Source organism: Pelophylax lessonae (genome assembly GCF_965119305.1).
Source record: "Pelophylax lessonae genome assembly, chromosome: 2".
Taxonomy (NCBI): domain Eukaryota; kingdom Metazoa; phylum Chordata; class Amphibia; order Anura; family Ranidae; genus Pelophylax; species Pelophylax lessonae.
In genome coordinates, this window is record NC_138769.1 from 549643756 (window position 1) to 549662557 (window position 18802).

The following is an 18802-nucleotide window of genomic DNA, read 5'->3' on the forward strand; positions in this document are numbered from 1 at the left end:
CCGGCTCGCTGACTTGCTTGGCGTTTGACCACCAGGTATTCCCGTACGTCCGTCATCAGCCGGTCCAGTATTTCTCTTGAGTGGGGCTCTGGGTAGTAGGCCAGTCTGCTCTGTAGCTCCTTGTCAAATTCGTTGCGTTCTGCCTCCTGTGGGCCCGCTGCAGGTATTGCTCAGTCTCCCTCCATGAGCTCTGCTACAAGGGTCGCTTTTGTTTTGTGGCTGGAGTTTCCCCCTCTAGCTTGCAATAAATACTTCAATGTAGTTCTTTTCAATGCTGCATAGTTCACCTCCATTCACCAAGCGTTCGTATACTTTGACATATTTCCCGAATGCTGGTTTTATCCGAATGGCTCGTTCCGTTGTGCTGCTGCCTCTCCTCTTTGTTCAGTAGCTACTGCCGATCGTGGATCTGCTGTGCGGTTTGCAATCCCGTCACTTGCCACCAGTTGCAGCGGAGAAGTAGTTTAATCTACAGGGTCTCCGCTGGTAGACAGGAAAACAGGTAATATTCCAAATAGGCAGGTACAGCATGCAACAATCCAGGTAGCGTTATACCATTCTTCCCTCCCAAGGACTAGACGACACATAGGTGTTGGGAGTCAAAACACGAATGCCTTGTTTATTGAAAACACAAGAGATCTACACTCTGCCAAAACCCCTCCCTCTTCGAGACATTCCACACACAAAGCTGAACATCCCATAATAACCTTACTCTGCCAGACAGGAACAATAGGACAATAGAATGCAGGTATTCAACAATAACAAACCCCCACCCATCTCCTGAGGGACACTGCTCCCTCACTCTTTCAACACAAATCCCACTCTTAAGGCCCGTACACACGTACCGATTGTCGGCCGTAAAGATTCGGCCGACGACCGATCGGCCGATTGTAGGCTTGTTAGTATGATGCTTCCGACAGCGCACTTTCGGCCAAACAGAATCTGTCGTGCAAGCATTAAAATTTTTGTTGGCCAACACCAGAACGGCCGATTGTTCGCCAGTCAGTACAGATTTCGGCCGACAGACAGCAGATTTGCAAGACTGGGCATGCTCAGAAAAAAAAAAAAAAAAAAAGACAAGGAAAGTTAACCATCACATGACATCACTTCTGCAGTCGGCTGTTGGCCGACAAAATTTGTGTGCCGTCTTTTGCACTTTTCAACAGACAAGACAGCCCACGGACAAAAGACGGCCGATCGTTCGGCCGACGATCGGTACGTGTGTACGGGGCTTTAGTGTCCATTCTGCTACACAGGGGGAAGGCTTTTTACTACCCTGCCGCCAAAAACCAACCTCCAACAGGGACACAAAGGACTCCAGGACCGCCGTCAGTAAATCAATGGATGGTTGGGTCCCTGAGGGCCCCGCAGGCTCCGAGAGGGGGCAAGGGGACCAGGTCGCCAGCCACAGAGAACCCCCGATGCTGCAGCAGAGAGGGAGAGGACCCCGCCAGATGTACCACCCCACCAGGCAGTCTACGGGCAGCACCAGGATCAAAGCACTCCACGTGCAGCGTCCAGGAAGGAAAAAGGCCCAGGAGTCAGCACCAGGGGATCAGGAGGGGCTCCAATAACTAAAATGGAGGCTCGGAAGGCTCCACAGTAATGGCCACCATTCAATTCAATGCTGGTCTCATTCAAAATGGTCACAGCGGCTATACAAACATGGCCGCCAGCAGATACAGAAAATAGGCTACAACAAAATGGCGGCTCCACGAGGCTCCCAGGGACCCAGGAGGGATCCTTGGGCCCAGGCAAGACAGAGCAAGAAGGGAGGGGCCGTGGCAAGAGCCCCTCCCCAGGTACAGCCCCCTCCCCACAGCCGCTGGCCAGCGGCGTACCCCCCCGCCCCCAATCACCAGTACAGCACCCTGCCCCACCCGGTAGCCAGACCACTATACAACCCCAGTATAGATGGAGGGGGAAGGGGGGGCAGAGAGGAGGGGATAGATGACCCACAGGACAATCAGACTCGGGGGGAGGGGCTAACTGGAAGGAGGGGAACCCAGGGGTCCAACCATCCCAGGGAGGGGACAGCATCCACCCCAAAACCCTCCAGGAGGAGAGGGGGGCTAGCTACCCACTATACCAGGAACCAGGCGGGCACCGCTCCAGACAGAACCTCCTCACCATCTAAATGGGGGGGTTGTGGGCCAGGAGGAACGCTGCGAAGAAGGCCGAGACCCGATCGTATATGACCTTGCAGGGCAGCCCCCGTCCATGGGGACTATGATGCGGCCAACCTAGTGTGCATGCTCGCTGGCTAGACTGGGGGGACCACTGGATCTAGATTATCCAGCCCGTCGCCCAGTCTGGCAGCTGATTGTAGAGGTCACAAGAAAAAAAAAGCAGGAAAAAAAATCCATCTAAGAGAAAAGATTGCAAGGAACAAAGATCCCAACAAGAAGCAAGGTCCTTACTCCTGACTAGGCAGGAAAAAAAAAAAAAACTGAGTACCTATAAGCAGAGGGAAAGTATACCTCCTGGGACTTCCCATAGGCGTAGTCAAGTACTTTCTGCCTAGTGTCCTACTCCTGTAGGGGGAGGTATAACCCAATGGTCAAAAATATCAGGAGCTGTGTCCGTCAATGAATGAAAGAGAAAGATATAGATAGATAGATAGATATATCTATTTCAGGTACTTCTATATAGCGCTGTCAATATACGCAGCGCTTTACATATACATTACACATTCACATCAGTCCCTGCCCTCAAGAAGCGTACAATCTAAGGTCCCTAACTCACATTCATACATACATAGTAGGGCCATTTTTTTTATACAGGATCCAATTAACCTATTGGGGGAGGAAACCGGAGTACCCGGAGGAAACCCACACAGGCACAGGGAGAACAAGCAAGTGGCAGGTAGTGTTGTGGTTGGGATTCGAACCACTGACCCTCTTGCTCCTAGGTGAAAGTGCTAACCACTACACCACTGTGCCGCCCATATATAGGGGTTTGTAGTTGTTTTTGGTGTTTTATTTTAAATAGGGATAGGAGAAGGGAATAGTGGGATACTCCAGATTAACTATTCACAAGATATGAGGACTCCTGTCTGATGATGCAGCAAGGCTGCTGATTCACCCTGACACTAGGTGAATTTGGATTAAGTCTCTATCCAGAAGACTTGACAAACTAATTTTCTTCAAGATACTCTCCTAGTATCCCCTTTTACTTGACACACTGACATCCGTCCTCTGACTATCCTACTCCGAGGGGTAGCCCCTCCCTCAGGTCAGGCCCCTTGACACGATCCCCTGTACTCACGATACTGTTTTTCTAGGAACTCTAGTGTCTCTTCCCCTTTAGTCAATTCTCCTGGACCTCCGGGACTCTGCTCACCAGCCAAAGACCCCACAGCACAAGTGCTCCTGGCTTTTATACAGTATCCCAGAATGCACCGAGACAGCCTGCCTCGACCAATCACCAGGACTGTATCAAAGCCTGTGTATCCATTGGTCAGGTTTCCTCCCACTGTCCAACAAGCCTCCCTATTGGACCAGTGTGAAACCCTCCTTTAGTCTCAATGAATTACACACAGAGCAGATCTAACTCACAGATCCTGCTCTCTAGTAGGCACAACGTAATAAAGATTTGCCTGCTGCTCCTCTGATAGGCAGACAGAGGCAAAAACTATGCTCTCACTAGCATCTACGCAAGAGGGTGCTATATATATATATATATATATACACACACACATACATATACACACACACACATACACACATACATTATATATATATATATATATATATATATATATATATATATATATATATATATATATATATATATATTACACACACACACACAGCACTGCTGTATCCAGCAGTAGTATCACTGTACTTTCCAGCTCAGTCAATGAACAGTCTAGGGGTTTTGATTGTTTTTGTTTTATTATAAATAGGGATGGGAGAAGGGATAGAGTGGGATACTCCGGAACTTGAACTATTCACAATCCTGAGGACTTCCATCTGAAGATGCAGCCAGGCTGCGAATTTCACCTTGCCACTAAATTAATTGTAGATTCTGAGTCTCTGTATCTTGTAAGACTTGGTTGCACACTATCTTCAGGGTACTCGCCTAGCACCCCCTTTCACTCCACCAGCTGACAACTGTTCTCTGACTAGTCTACTCTGGGGTGGCCCCCTTCCTGGTCAGGCCCTTAGACATGATCCTCTGTACTCAAAATACTTTTTTTCCAGGTTCTCCAGTGTCTCAACCCCTCTAGTCAGTTCTCCTGGTTCAGCTCCTTCCCTCTGGCTCACCAGGCTGACTGCCTGTGACCATACACCAACTGCTGCAGAAGAGGATTCAGCCACCACCCTCCTCCCGGGACTCTGCTCACCAGCCAAAGACCCCGAGCACATGTGCTCCTGGCTTTTATACTACACCCCACAACGCACCGAGACAGCAGTCTGTGCCAATCACTGGGGCTGTATCAAAGCCTTTGTACCCATTGGTCAGGTTTCCTCCACTGTCCAATGTGCATCCCCATTGGATCAGTGTGAAACACTCCTCTAGACCAGATGAATCACACACTGAGACTATACTCACTCTCTAGCACCTACCTAGGAGGGTGCTCTCTATCTCTATATACATACACACACAGTTGTGATCGAAAGTTTGGGCACCCCAGGTAAAAATTTGTATTAATGTGCATAAAGAAGCCAAAGAAAGATGGAAAAATCTCCAAAAGGCATCAAATTACAGATTAGACATTCTTATAATAGGTCAACAAAAGTTAAATTTTATTTCCATCATTTACACTTTCAAAATAACAGAAAACAAAAAAATGGTGTCTGCAAAAGTTTGGGCACCATTCAGAGTTAATATCTTGTACTGCCCCCTTTGGCAAGTATCACAGCTTGTAAACACTTTTTGTAGCCAGCCAAGAGTCTTTCAATTCTTGTTTGAGGTATCTTTGCCCATTCTTCCTTACAAAAGCATGATTGATCCACCCCCATGCTTAACAGTTGGACAGAGGTTCTTGTCATTAAATTCTGTGCCCCTTCTTCTCCAAACGTACCTTTGCTCATTCCGGCCAAAAAGTTAAATTTTAACCTCATCGGTCCACAGAACTTGTTTCCAAAATGCATCAGGCTTGTCTATATGTTCATTTGCAAAGTTCAAACGCTGATTTTTGTGGTGAGGACGTAGAAGAGGTTTTCTTCTGATGACTCTTCCATGAAGACCATATTTGTACAAGTATCTATTTATAGTGGAATAGTGTACCACAAAGTGTCTGCCAGATCTTTCTGGAGGGATCGTGCAGACAAACGTGGGTTTTGAATTGTTTTTCTCACAATCCTGCGAGCTGTTCTGTCTGATATTTTTCTTGGTCTTCCAGATCTTGCTTTAACTTCTGCTGTTCCTGATGACTGCCATTTCTTAATTACATTCCGAACAGAGGATATTGACATCTGAAAATGCTTTTCTATCTTCTTATAGCCTTTTCCAGCTTTGTGAGTGTCAACTATTTTCAGTTTCAGTTTTCTAGGCAACTGCTTAGAAGATCCCATGGTGCTGATTGTTGGGGCAAGGTCAGATGAGTCTGGGCATTTAAAACCTTTGAGATTGACATCACCTGGCCTTCCCAGACGATGATTGAGAACAATCCATGACACTGGCAGGTCTCAGCCTTGCAAAGGGGGCAGTGCATGCTATAAATTCTGCAGGGTGCCCAAACTTTTGCAGACGCCATTTTTTTGTTTTCTGTTATTTTGAAAGTGTAAATGATGGAAATAAAATCTAACTTTTGTTGACATATTATAAGTGTCTAATCTGTAATTTGATGCCTTTTGGAGATTTTTCCATCTTTCCTTGGCTTCTTTATGCACATTAATACAAATTTTTACTTGGGGTGCCCAAACTTTCGATCACCGCTGTAATATATATTATATATATATATATATATATTATATATACATACATACATACATACATACATACATACGCCCTTATTTTTTTTTGCTATTTTACATGCTTCCCCTGGGCAGTGCCCGGCTCCATATCATTTGTTTGGCACAACCTTTCCTATTAACCTAGTTATTGTTTAACATTTGGCTCTTAATGACCTCAATGGGTTTTGAATTGGTCATGTAATGTTCACCAAATCTGCCAAGAACTGACCCCAGACACAGAGTCATCCCTAGTGACTAGGAAGGGTACTAGATACTAGTTCTGCTTGAGGACATTTATTACTGTATTGTCAGCACAGGCATAGTGCTGAGAAATGTTAATATAAAGGATTGTCAAAAAGCTTTTTATTTTACATTAATTATACCTAAATAGTCCTTCAATTTATATAGACCTATAGATCAACTCTGAAGAAGGGACAATTTAGGTTGAAAAAGATGCAAAGGCCTTAAAAAAAAAAAAAAAAAAAGAAAAGAAAAGCTTGGGAGTTAAATACAAGTAATTTCTCATTAAATCAAGCCAAATAGGACTACATTTCTTCTGACCTTCTGATATTCTGAAAATACCTGCGCTAAGAAACAGCTGAAAATTATTACCCAAGTGAGATAAGAAAGCACAATCATCAATACAGCAGCAGCACAAATCAGTTTTTGCCACATTTTCCACTATAATAATGTACCAATTAAAAAGTTACAGGAAACAATATATTAATATCATTATAATGAAGATAAAGAAAAAAAAAAAAAAAAAAAAAGATCAACACATGCAAGATTGCTTGTAAGATTTGTATACTCCAATAATCATGTTACAGAACAAATGAGCTAGTGGATTAATGTGATTTATCAAACAGATATCAAAGAAATGCCTGCAGACAAAATACATTTTTCCTAAGTGCCAAATAATAGGCGCCCGTTCCAGATGATAGATATAACTAATGAAACTAAAACAAGTCTGAAATACTGATCTCAGACAGGTACTAGATCAGCTTTATTTAAAACAAATTCCTGCAATTTTAGTTGAATTTGGTTTGAAAGCCCCTTTTGTCTCCATATTAATTTTGCAGTAAATGACAGAATTTGCTCAATAAAACTGGATTATATTATCCAGAGACATTGATTATTGCCCAAAAATCAAACATGAAGAGCAAGTCTACAGCACACCAAATAGCTAATCTAGAGCTTTTTATTGATCAGGCAATCATTAGGAAACAAGGCCCTGTATGTTTGACTCCAGCAAAATTCGGTAATGGTCGTTGTACCTCTGAGTACAAGCAAGATTCTATAATCCCAGTGACCAACCAGAAGGAAAATGGCAACTGATTCGAAGGATCAGGCTGGCTTCACAGGTGCCTGACTGTTCTCTCCCTCCAACCCTAATTACTAGCACATGGATGTTCCAGTTGTGTATGAAAACGTTTGCGATACATGTCCAGGTGTTCAACCACCCTCCTCAGGCAGCTTTAGGGCTCTTTCACACGGTCCGCCTCCATAGGCGGATCCGTGCTGCTCAGCAGGGGATTGTAAACACAGATCCCCGCTGAGCAGGCAGGTGACAGCTCCCTCTCCGCTCTGTGTGCGGAGAGGGAGGTGTCAGAGCCCCATGCATCTCCCATGCATCTCTGTCCGGATTTCATGGACAGGATCAGATGTGGATGGCAGCGGGTATCAGCGGACATCCGCTGCCCTATAGGGATGCATGGGGCATCCAAACAGATCCGACCATAAAAACTGACAGGCGTATCTGATCGGAGCGCTCGTGTGAAAGGACCCTTAGACCGTTGCAGATTTAGGCAGATGTTGCAGATTGGAAGAAAAAGTATTCACAATAGTGATACCTCTAGCGCTTGCTAATCCCTAGTGGAAATTTAAGATATGTGCTAAAAATTCACAGTGGATACAATTAATAAATAAACATGAAAATAAATCACTTCAAAAATAACTTAAAAATAATAATCCATTCAATGTGTAGTGATAAGTCAATCAACATTAATAATAAACCATAAAATGATAAAGTCCAAATCCAAATAATTTGTAATAAGGTGCTGGTGCTTCTTCCTTAATAACTGGTGCTTCCTTTCCCGTGATAAATAAATAAATAAATTGCCCACTCACCAGATGTTGTGGGTTCTATATGTCTTATGACATTAGAACCTAACTTGCTTCAATAGAAAATCCTTTCCAGGTTCGGGTTCCCTCTCCCTGGGTATGGACAGGCCGTTCGGTTAATAATCCACCATGGGATGAGTCTCCTCCAACCACGGGCCAAAGTATGAGATGTATTCCCTGCAGTCAGGTGTGTCCAGGCACCGTCTTCCCTTCTCCCCCGATATCCAGCTCCCTCTCCAGCCGGTGTTAGATGTAAGACTGAGCGAGCGTATCTCTCCTGTATCCCTGATCGGCGTGCATGCTCTGCTCCTCACATACTGCACATGTGCGGTGTTTGCTGCTCGCTCCCGATCACTGCCGCTGCTCACTTACAAAGTAACACAAAGCCCTGCGATCGATACAAAAGAGGTTGATTTACTAAAGGAGTAGAGGCTGTTCACTTAGACATGTCAATGGAATACTCAAAGGCTACCCCCTACCCCTAAAGGCTACTCAAAGGGGGTAGCCTTTGAGTATTCCATTGACATGTCTAAGTGAACAGCCTCTACTCCTTTAGTAAATCAACCTCTTTTGTATCGATCGCAGGGCTTTGTGTTACTTTGTAAGTGAGCAGCGGCAGTGATCGGGAGCGAGCAGCAAACACCGCACATGTGCAGTATGTGAGGAGCAGAGCGTGCACGCCGATCAGGGATACAGGAGAGATACGCTCGCTCAGTCTTACATCTAACACCGGCTGGAGAGGGAGCTGGATATCGGGGGAGAAGGGAAGACGGTGCCTGGACACACCTGACTGCAGGGAATACATCTCATACTTTGGCCCGTGGTTGGAGGAGACTCATCCCATGGTGGATTATTAACCGAACGGCCTGTCCATACCCAGGGAGAGGGAACCCGAACCTGGAAAGGATTTTCTATTGAAACAAGTTAGGTTCTAATGTCATAAGACATATAGAACCCACAACATCTGGTGAGTGGGCAATTTATTTATTTATTTATCACGGGAAAGGAAGCACCAGTTATTAAGGAAGAAGCACCAGCACCTTATTACAAATTATTTGGATTTGGACTTTATCATTTTATGGTTTATTATTAATGTTGATTGACTTATCACTACACATTGAATGGATTATTATTTTTAAGTTATTTTTGAAGTGATTTATTTTCATGTTTATTTATTAATTGTATCCACTGTGAATTTTTAGCACATATCTTAAATTTCCACTAGGGATTAGCAAGCGCTAGAGGTATCACTATTGTGAATACTTTTTCTTCCAATTTGCACCCGCACTTTACTAGCAGCTGCACTTAATTATCACAATTAATTTACTTATTTATATAAATCTTAACCAGGCTACGGTCACTGCCTCTCTGGCGCGCTAATATACATAGTATATTTTTTTGCCAGATGTTGCAGATTCTCCATCCCTTCTCTGAAAATGCTGGTAGGATACATCTGAATTTTCTAAATGTGACAGCTCTTGCACTCAGCACAAAAATCACACCACATAAAGTAGGTCTCTGACCTAATGAAAAATTACCAGGTCCTGCTTCCGAGTTTGCCAGGTGATGACAAAACACATCAAGCGGAACTCCCTGTGTGTTATTTCCAGTCCTAGTGGAACGTACGCGAATCGGCTTCCCAGTTTGACTGGGCAGATCGGGTAAATGCTGCTCCGCATATTTTTTTGGGAATCTGCTTTTCTTTGCGATCCCTCCTATTTTTAATTTTCTGGTCCCTGCCATTTGAGTCAATGGAATACTGATGCCCTTGAAAAAAGACAGGACATTCACCCTAGGCATCCATCCAGTGGTATGATCTGGTCCTTGAGTGACCACAAAGCGTGGCTGACTTATCTTGTTGTATAACAAGGAGGTCAATAGTATCCGGTGAGTGCGGATTGATTTATATGAGCAAGTGGTGATACAGCAGGCCAAGGGGTGATTTCTGGTGTCAAAACACAAGCATTATTTTCACTCTTCTATAGACTGTCTACTTTATTTGTGGTCTTCTTTTTTTGTGGAATATTACACACAGATATTAAAATACTATGGACTGATCACTTTATTAATATTCATTTATACTATTTGTGGTAGCATTTATTCATTTTACTATTTGCTTTATATTGCAAGCACTACCTAGCACTCGATTAGTGCATGTCATTTATCTTTGTTTTGAGATAGCAACTGTACAGTAGGTTTCAGCCCCCGTTCACACTGAGGCGACCTGTCAGGCGACCATAGGTCGCCTTCCATAGAGAAGCTGCGGACCCGTCCTAATAGGAGCGACACAGGTCCGGAGCTTCTTTGGGGCGACCCGGAGCGACCTGCATAGACTTCAATGTTATGAAGTCCGTGCCGGCCGCTCTGAGGTCGCGGGGCGAGCAGCGCGCCGCGACCTATGAGGTCGCCCCGGCAAGTCGGGTCGCTGCAATGTGAACGGGGCCTCACACTGTCGAGTGATAATTTTTACAAATAAAAAACAGTAACTTTGGAACAGAATATCCAAGACTAAAAGAAGAGATAGGTGCTGATAAACTATGGAAATTAAGTTTTGTTCTTACTTCGTACAATGAATATGGTTTGTGTTCAGAGAAAAAAATTCACTTGCTCAGCAATCCCTCCAGCTATACAAGAGTGAAAACCAGGAAATACATTGGTCTTCAAACAAGGGAAGAGGGGAGAAGCGCTCTAAGTGCAGACAATTTATTGCAGATAACAAGGCAGGTGATATACACTCACTAGACATGAAGACTGAAAAGCTGTATGTGTCAAAGCAATCCTGCAGCCATCCTCTGGAGGGTGTCCTCTGGTCACAGGAAGCCGTATGCAGTACTGTCACTGGCGGTGGGAGGGAAGAAAGCCGGCTGTCTCCCACAACATCAGCGGTGAGCGGTCAAGCGGCTCGGATCTGCGGTTCCGTGTTGCGAGTGATGGATGGAGGCACTCTCACCCACAGGGATGGTGGGATCTGTCCGATGTGTTACGGCATGCACGACGCGTTTCTGAGCATGCGCGGGGTCCTCTGCACCCGGCGCGCTCTTTCATCAGGTGCTAGGAAGCGCTCTTCGTAGCGCTCTGTGTTTTGTTTTTCAAACAAGGGAAACCATGTATCTGTCTTTTATATGCAGGTTACACAATTACAAGCTGCAATTCCAATAAAGATGAACAGGTCAGGACAGACTAATCTATTTTAAAATAGGTTTTCTTTCATTTTCATTTAAGTGAACTATTCAAATGGATAATGTATGATTTATTAAACTGATTTTGAAAGTGGGAAATTTCTGTAAATGAGCTGACTTGTTTCATTGAGGATATCTCCCAGGAGGATTTTTTTTATGGAATATATGTGTAAAATGTTCATAACACTTGACTAGTGTCTTTCAGTTCACCATTCTAGGTTCTAGATTGGTATGGAAAGCATGATTTGTTACAGACTGCAGCACAAAATACCTCATCCTAGAGAATCTGATGCACAGCTTTTATGACATAAGTTTCAACATATGATATGGCTGCTATCCAGAGCACATCAAATCAAACCATACATGGCTGGTTAAACAAAAAACAAAACAGAAGTACTATATGTTCATCAAGTTCAACCTTAGAGTGAACAGACCTAGAGTGAAAACACCAAGCTTCTGTGCGTGCCTTCAAACCAGTCATTTTTCCTCCCTTGGGAAAGCTTTACTCTAATCTCAAGGAAAAGCATCCCCCTGTATGAAGCCTGGCCCTGGGATTTATGGTCCTCTCTAGAAAAAGGCATCATGCAAACGACAAGTATTGGCAGGCACAACAATACCAGTAATATTTTTTTCTTTACACATTTGTGGACATGACAGGTTCACAACAAGCATGCATCAACTTTCTTATTCCCGGTCAAGTTTCTTTTGAGCAGGGTGCACAACTCCAATCTTAGTAGGCTGGGACCATACATGGTTTTAAGACTCCTAACTAGTAGACCATAATGGACCAGCTACAGCACACTAAACCGCATTATTTTGATCCAAATATTTCAATGTTTACCTGGCCTTCATAATCTAGAGCTGTGTATGTACTTCTCTAGAGCATTTTGAGCGGAGATGATGGAAAACAAAAGCTATGACTGATATTGGTTTACTAATCAATACAGAAAACGACAACTTCTACAGGCAAGCATATAGAATTAAACACATTGAGGTTGATTTACTAAAGTGGGAGAGTGCAAAATCTGGCGCAGCTCTACATAGAAACCAATCAGCTTCCAGGGTTTTTTGTCAAACCTTAATTGAACAAGCTAAAGTTAGAAGCTGATTGGCTACCATGCACAGCTGCATCAACTTTTGTACTTTCTAGTTTTAGGAAATCAACCTCATTATGCAGAGTGAAAAGTGTGTTAAAAACCTACCGAGACATCCAATATTTCCATCCAGACCTATATAGTTCAGGTCAGCTTTCGCTGCTTGCTGGTCTCGCTCATCCTCCTGTGACCAGTCTCGGAGATCAAAAATTGTCTTTTGACGATAAGCTGCATTGGTGTCAAAATTTATTTTTGCATCCATGCACATCACTGGTTAAAAAGAAGAAAAAAAAAGAGACAATAAAAGACAAATTTTGACAATCAACTAGATCCTTTAAATTTAAATCCAACCACACGGACAAATGTTGAAATACATGCATGTGTACTGTTTTCGGACATAGGAATCATATTTCTGTTCACTAACCCTATGGTTTATAAAACACTTTCACAGTGGTTTGCCAGTAGCACTATTCAAAGTCTGCAACTTCCCATTTCACTGGAACACAAAGAGGCTGGCAATTAGTTGATACATAATGTATATGTACACATTGGAATGGCATTCAAATCCTAAAATGTAGTGTACAGTTAAAGCATTCAAAGTGCTGCCATAACCTTCTGGAGTTGTAATGCCAACAGCTTTGCAAAAGTTCCTATTTGCATAGGCCAACCCCATATAGTAATGCATGTGCCTAGGTCGCTCAGGCAACAATTATTGATGCAGGAGAGTAATTGACCATTCTACCAGGGGCACCAATTTTAAAGGTATGCTGTGCCCTTAAGAGTGTCTGTTATTTACCACCAGCCTAGTTCAATCAAATTTGCAACACAGATTTAAATTTAAAATCTTTTTGGACTCTAAAGTTTTGCAGGCATCATAGTATACATATCATACATAAAAGTGCTGTGTTTGAAGATGAAGATTACGTTTTATTAGGAAGAAAAAAAAAAAAAAAAGCTAATCAGCAGAAGCATAAAAAAACAGTGCACTGTTTAACAAAGTAGGCACTTTTTCAGTGAAGCAGGAGGTCTTTTTTTAGCTTCATGCAATGCTAAAGAAAGTGACGTAACTTCAAGAGCACCAAGTGCCCTTAGCATGACCTCTGTCAACATGTGGCATATGCGAGTACGTCACAACAGGTAAGCCACATTTGTGAACATGATCATAAAAGGACAATCTGCATGAAGTCAAAAATCCAGAAGCAAAGACTATGTTAAAAAAAACGAAAATAGAAATATTCTCTGCAAAAGTAAGAAAGGGAATAAGAGGAATGCAAGTCAATAGGCTGAAGAAATAAAGCGTAGACAAATTGGCAAAAAAAAAAAAAAAAAACAGTCAAATCTCTAGGAAAGCATTTTTTTCAAAAAACATTGGGAAGCTGAAATCATAAGGAGACCAAATCTCACGCCAACTTAAAGTGTATGTAAACCCCAACAACGGACTTCTAATACTTGCTCTATAAGTGCAAAAACTAAATCTGTTGATCAGAAATTCAGACCTATCCCTGTGTCCCCTGTACACTTTCTAGTTGATATCTTGGGAGTACCTAATGATTAGCCTTTATGTTGTTGAGATCTGATAGTAGGACTGGTTGAGCAGTTTAGCAAAATACGTGGACAGATAGTCAACAAAAAATGCTATGGGTTGTTAGCCCACAACAGGATGTAGGAGTTGAGTTCATTTTCCCCACCATAGCCCTGGCTTTTGATCATACGATCACTGCCAAAAAAGAGTGATTAGCTACTACGGTGTTTCCCTGAAAATAATCCCAGGTTTTATATTAATTTTGGCACCAAGACACAGTAGGGCTTATTTTCGGGGTAGGTCTTCTCTCCCTTCCTGCTGGTCAGGAATCCCCTGTGTGAACCTACTAAAAGGGTTTGTAAAATCCTAAAATCCACTCTATTACTGTTCTTTATAATGTCCAGGGTGTTTCTGTAATCTAATTGTGTGAAATACCTTCAGTACAGCGTCGCTCAGCGCTCTGATCTCCTTCTCTTCGCATAGCTGTCAGTGAGGAGATCTCAGCCTCTCCCCTCTGCAGTGTTCAGAGCGGGTCACGGAAGCGTCGAGCTGCGCTGTACCAAAGTTACTTCACACAATTACACTATAATACCCATCGCCGTGACCCGTTCTAAGCATTGCGGAGGGGAAGGGCTGAGATCCCCCACTGACCGCTATGAGAAGAGAAGGAGAGCAGAGCGGGAGATCAGCTGAGCACCAAGCGGCGATGTACTGAAGTTATTTCATACAACTAGATTACAGAAACACACACTGGACATTATATAAAACAGTAATAGAGTGGATTCTACAAACACTAAACTAGGGCTTATTTTCGGGGTAGGGCTTAGATTGCAGCCCTCCCCAAAAATAACAGTAGGTCTTATTTTCGGGGAAACACAGTATGAACATGGATCCTCAGCGTCAACCGATCCAGAGTCAGCAGGGCAAGTAATAATGCTTGTTCCTGTTCCCCTTAGACCAGCTATGTCCAAACTATGGCCCTCCAGCTGTTTAGGAACTACAATTCCCATCATGCCTAGTTATGTCTGTGAATGTCAGAGATTTACAATGCCTCATGGGAATTGTAGTTCCTGATCAGCTGGAGGGCCATAGTTTGGACACCTCTGCTTTAGACATTACATTTGGGAGGTTTAACTGCACAGCTATATATATATAAACTGATTTTTGTAAAATCTTACCGTAAAATCCTTTTCTCTTAGCTCATTGACAGACGTAGTCCTCGGTGATTCAACACCCTCGGGTTATGCTGCCCTCCACAGGAGTAGGACTAGACAGGAAAGAAAATACTCTGGCCACACCCTAGGGGCAGTCCCCAAGGGTATATCCTCTCTCTCTCTCTCTCTGCTACAGCAAATCAGTTATGTCACAAAGCAGTGTTTAGAGAATTTAACCCAACCCAACTCAAAAACAGAGGGGCGGGTACTACGTCTGTCAATGAGCTAAGAGAAAAGGATTTTACGGTAAGATTTTACAAAAATCAGTTTTTCTCTTTCGCTCATTGACAGACGTAGTCCTCGGTGATTTAACACCCTCGGGACGTCCCAAAGCAGTACCACAAATGAGGGGTGGGAAAATGGAAATCAAATCCAATCTAGAAGGCCCAACTAGAAGTTTACAATGCTCATCCTCAGTGATGAGACTCAACAGAAATTTTTCAACAGAAAAAAACCCTCGAGGTAGACCACCGCTCTCCTCAAATTGCGGCCTGCAAAACCTTGCGGCCAAATGAGGCATCCGCCGATGCCATCACATCAATCTTATAAAATTTTGTAAAGGTATGTACCGACGACCAAGTGGCCGCCTTACATACCTGGACTACTGACGCCTGATGGCGGAAGGCCCAGGAAGTACTGAGCGCTCGAGTGGAGTGTGCCCTAACAGGGAACGGAGGATTCCGACCCTTAATAGAATAAGCCTGTACCACCGTCTGTCTGATCCATTTGGAGATAGTCGCGGCAGATGCAGGCAACCCCTTTCTGGGGCCATCCGGGATCACAAAAAGTGAATCCGTCTTACGGAACGATTCCGTCGCCTTCAGGTATACCCTGATTGCCCGAACCACATCCAAGGAATGCAACGCATGTTCCCGATGATGATTGGGCTGAGGACACAAGGAAGGTAGTACAATATCTTCATTCAGATGAAAATCTGAAACCACCTTTGGAAGAAAGGATGGCTTAGGATGAAGCACTACCTTATCCCTATGAATCACTAAGTATGGGGACTGGCATGATAATGCAGCCAGTTCTGACACCCTGCGTGCAGACGTGATAGCCACCAAGAAGGCTACCTTCTGGGATAAAGTAAGCAAGGGAATCTCCCTGATGTTTTCAAAGGGAGGTTTCTGTAGAACCGACAAAACCAAATTAAGATCCCAGGGCGGTAAGGGCGCGCGGACTGGTGGAGCCAGGTGCCGCACCCCCTGGATGAAATTCCGCACCAAGGACTTAGTAGCTAAAGGCTTCTGAAAGAAGATTGCTAATGCTGAAACTTGACCCTTGATGGTGCTCAAGGCTAGTTTCTGCTCAACCCCTTTTTGCAGAAAGGCCAATATTCGGGTCACCGAATAGGTACGTGGAGGAATCCCTAAAGATTCGCACCACGCGATATAAGTCTTCCATGTGCGATAATAGACCTTGCTGGAAGTCGCTTTCCTTGCTTTAATAAGGGTAGGAATAACTGAAGCTGACAACCCTCTGTCCTTCAGTACCTGGGTCTCAATGGCCAGGCCATTAAAACCAGCGACTGTAAAGCACGATGGAAGATTGGTCCTTGAGACCGCAGACACTCCCTGAGACGAAGTTCCCAAGGAACATCCACGACTCCAAGTCGCATGTCCAAGTCGGGTAGATCGGCTTGACGAGGCTAGCCTAGAATTTCTAGGACCACTGGCGCTGACTGGATCTGAACCAGGCGGCCCTAGAGCTATCTGGTCCCGACCATCCGACAAAGTCTGATCGTTCTCCGTTCCCACACATTTATCAGACACCTGATTCCTATCAGGAACGGTGATCTCTCCTGGTTGAATCTCAGGGACCGAAGTCACCCGGCTAGAGGCTTCTTGGTCTGTCTGTTCAACCGGATCCGAATCTTGTGGGGAACTGAGACTAATCTTTGGAAAAGGTAAAGAAAAAGATCTGTTCAGGGAACGGTAACTACCGCTCCCTGTAGTACTTAAATGTTGGCAGGGAAGAATCGCACCGGTAGCAGTGGTCGATGCTCGATCTAATGCCCTGAATACCGGTGAAAACGTCCCCCCACCCTCAAGCCGGGTGGGGGCGCACCTTCAGGCTATGTAATCCTTTGCTTCAGGTTTGGCTGAGTCGGTCTTTTGTTTGTCCGACCAGCCCTTCTTGAACCCTCCTGGAGGAGCCTTGAACTTCCCGCTTGCAGCAGTCGGGCGCACAAACCCTTTATGGGCGGTAAAGAAAGGTCCCCGCTTGTTACGAGGTCCTTTAGCTTTAGCAGCCTGTGGCAAGAAAGTGCTCTTGCCCCCAGTGGCATCCTTAATGATCTCATCTAGGGTGGCCCCAAATAGGCGATTCCCCTGAAAGGGGAGATTCGTCAAGGTCTTTTTGGAACCTAGGTCTGCTGACCAGCATTTTAACCACAGCACACGTCTGAGGATTACCGCTGACATAGATGCATGCCCTAATAGGGGGGTAGCATCCAAGGCTGCGTCACAGACGAACTGTAGCCTTGTATGATCCGTTCCATCAATTCAGATGTTCCCTGGGGGATATCTTTCCCCTTCAGGTCCTGGCGCACCAATCTCGCCCATTCCGTTAGTGTCTGGGAAACTAGACCAATGACAATTACTGGTCTAAAGGCTGACCCTATCAGGGAAAAGATAGTGCGGGACTCCGCTTCTACCTTCCGATCCACCGGGTCCTTAAAGGACGAAGTGTCCTCCACTGGAATAACCGTGGCTTTATTCAGTCTGGAAATAGGTGGATCCACCACTGGTGGTACCGTCCATTTCTTAATGAGAGATTCCTCAAAAGGATAGCGTCTAGCAATACGTTTGGAAATAGTAAAGGTACGTTTAGAATGCTCCCATTCTTCTTTAATTTTATTACCAAAACACTTGGGCACAGGAAAAACCTTCACCGTTTTGGTGGGTTTGTTAGTACCAAAGGGAATCTGTTTCAGTTGCCTCTGCCGGTAAAACCTCAAGTCTTAAGGTTTCCCGAACCGCCACAACTAGTGCATCCACCAATGCTTCTTCCCGAATTATGGCGGAAGCATGAACGTCCTCCTCACTGTCTGAAGGAACTTTACCTGAGACAACAGCCCTTGCAGAGGGACCTGCAGCTGCAATGACCATCTCAGAATCTGAGTCTGAAGTGTCAGATGATATAGGGGTAGGCGGGGGTCGCTTTCTTGACCCACGTTCCTGACAGGCCGTCTCCACCCGAGCCACCAAAGACTCCAAAACTGCTGTAAATGCATCCATACTCTGTGCACCGGCGGGTCCCGCAGCCCCCTCGAGGGAAACAGGTGGAGTTACCTGTGTGGCAGGGTCCATGATAATTCCAGTTACTACCCGGAAAACAATCAATCCAAAAAGAAAAACTTTTTCTTTTTTTTTTTTCAGACTCCCAGCGCCACAAAAGCCCCTCAATGTTACCTGCTTAGGGACCCCTATCGAGCGAGAGAGAGAGAGAGATAGACCCCTAGGCTCACCACTTGATGCTCAGAGTTTACTGCAACTTGTCTCAGCACTGTCTAGAACAGACAGGAAGTCTCTTGGCTGGCTGCCCGGGAAGAAAGGAGGCGGCTCCGCCCCTCTGTACGCCTTCCGTCGCCTCCCCTAGCTCCACGAGGTGTTTGAGTCACCTCAAACATGGCCGCCCCCATGCTGGAGACAAGAGGCTACGCCAAAATGGCGGCCTCGTGCGATCTACCAAACAATGGCGGCCTTTTACAGGATAGCGGCGTGACTGCAGAGTATCTCGGCATCAATAAACCTCTCTCTACATG

General features: G+C 44.6%; 1 protein-coding gene across 1 annotated transcript in view; it reads right to left on the reverse strand.

Annotated features, from left to right (window-relative positions):
- SUCLA2 (succinate-CoA ligase ADP-forming subunit beta) overlaps positions 1–18802 on the reverse strand; it is a 180994-nt gene that overhangs the window by 40302 nt on the left and 121890 nt on the right. The window contains exon 7 of the mRNA XM_082244262.1: positions 12406–12567. Within this exon, the coding sequence (XP_082100388.1) occupies positions 12406–12567 (162 nt within the window). The remainder of the gene's footprint in view (positions 1–12405; positions 12568–18802) is intronic.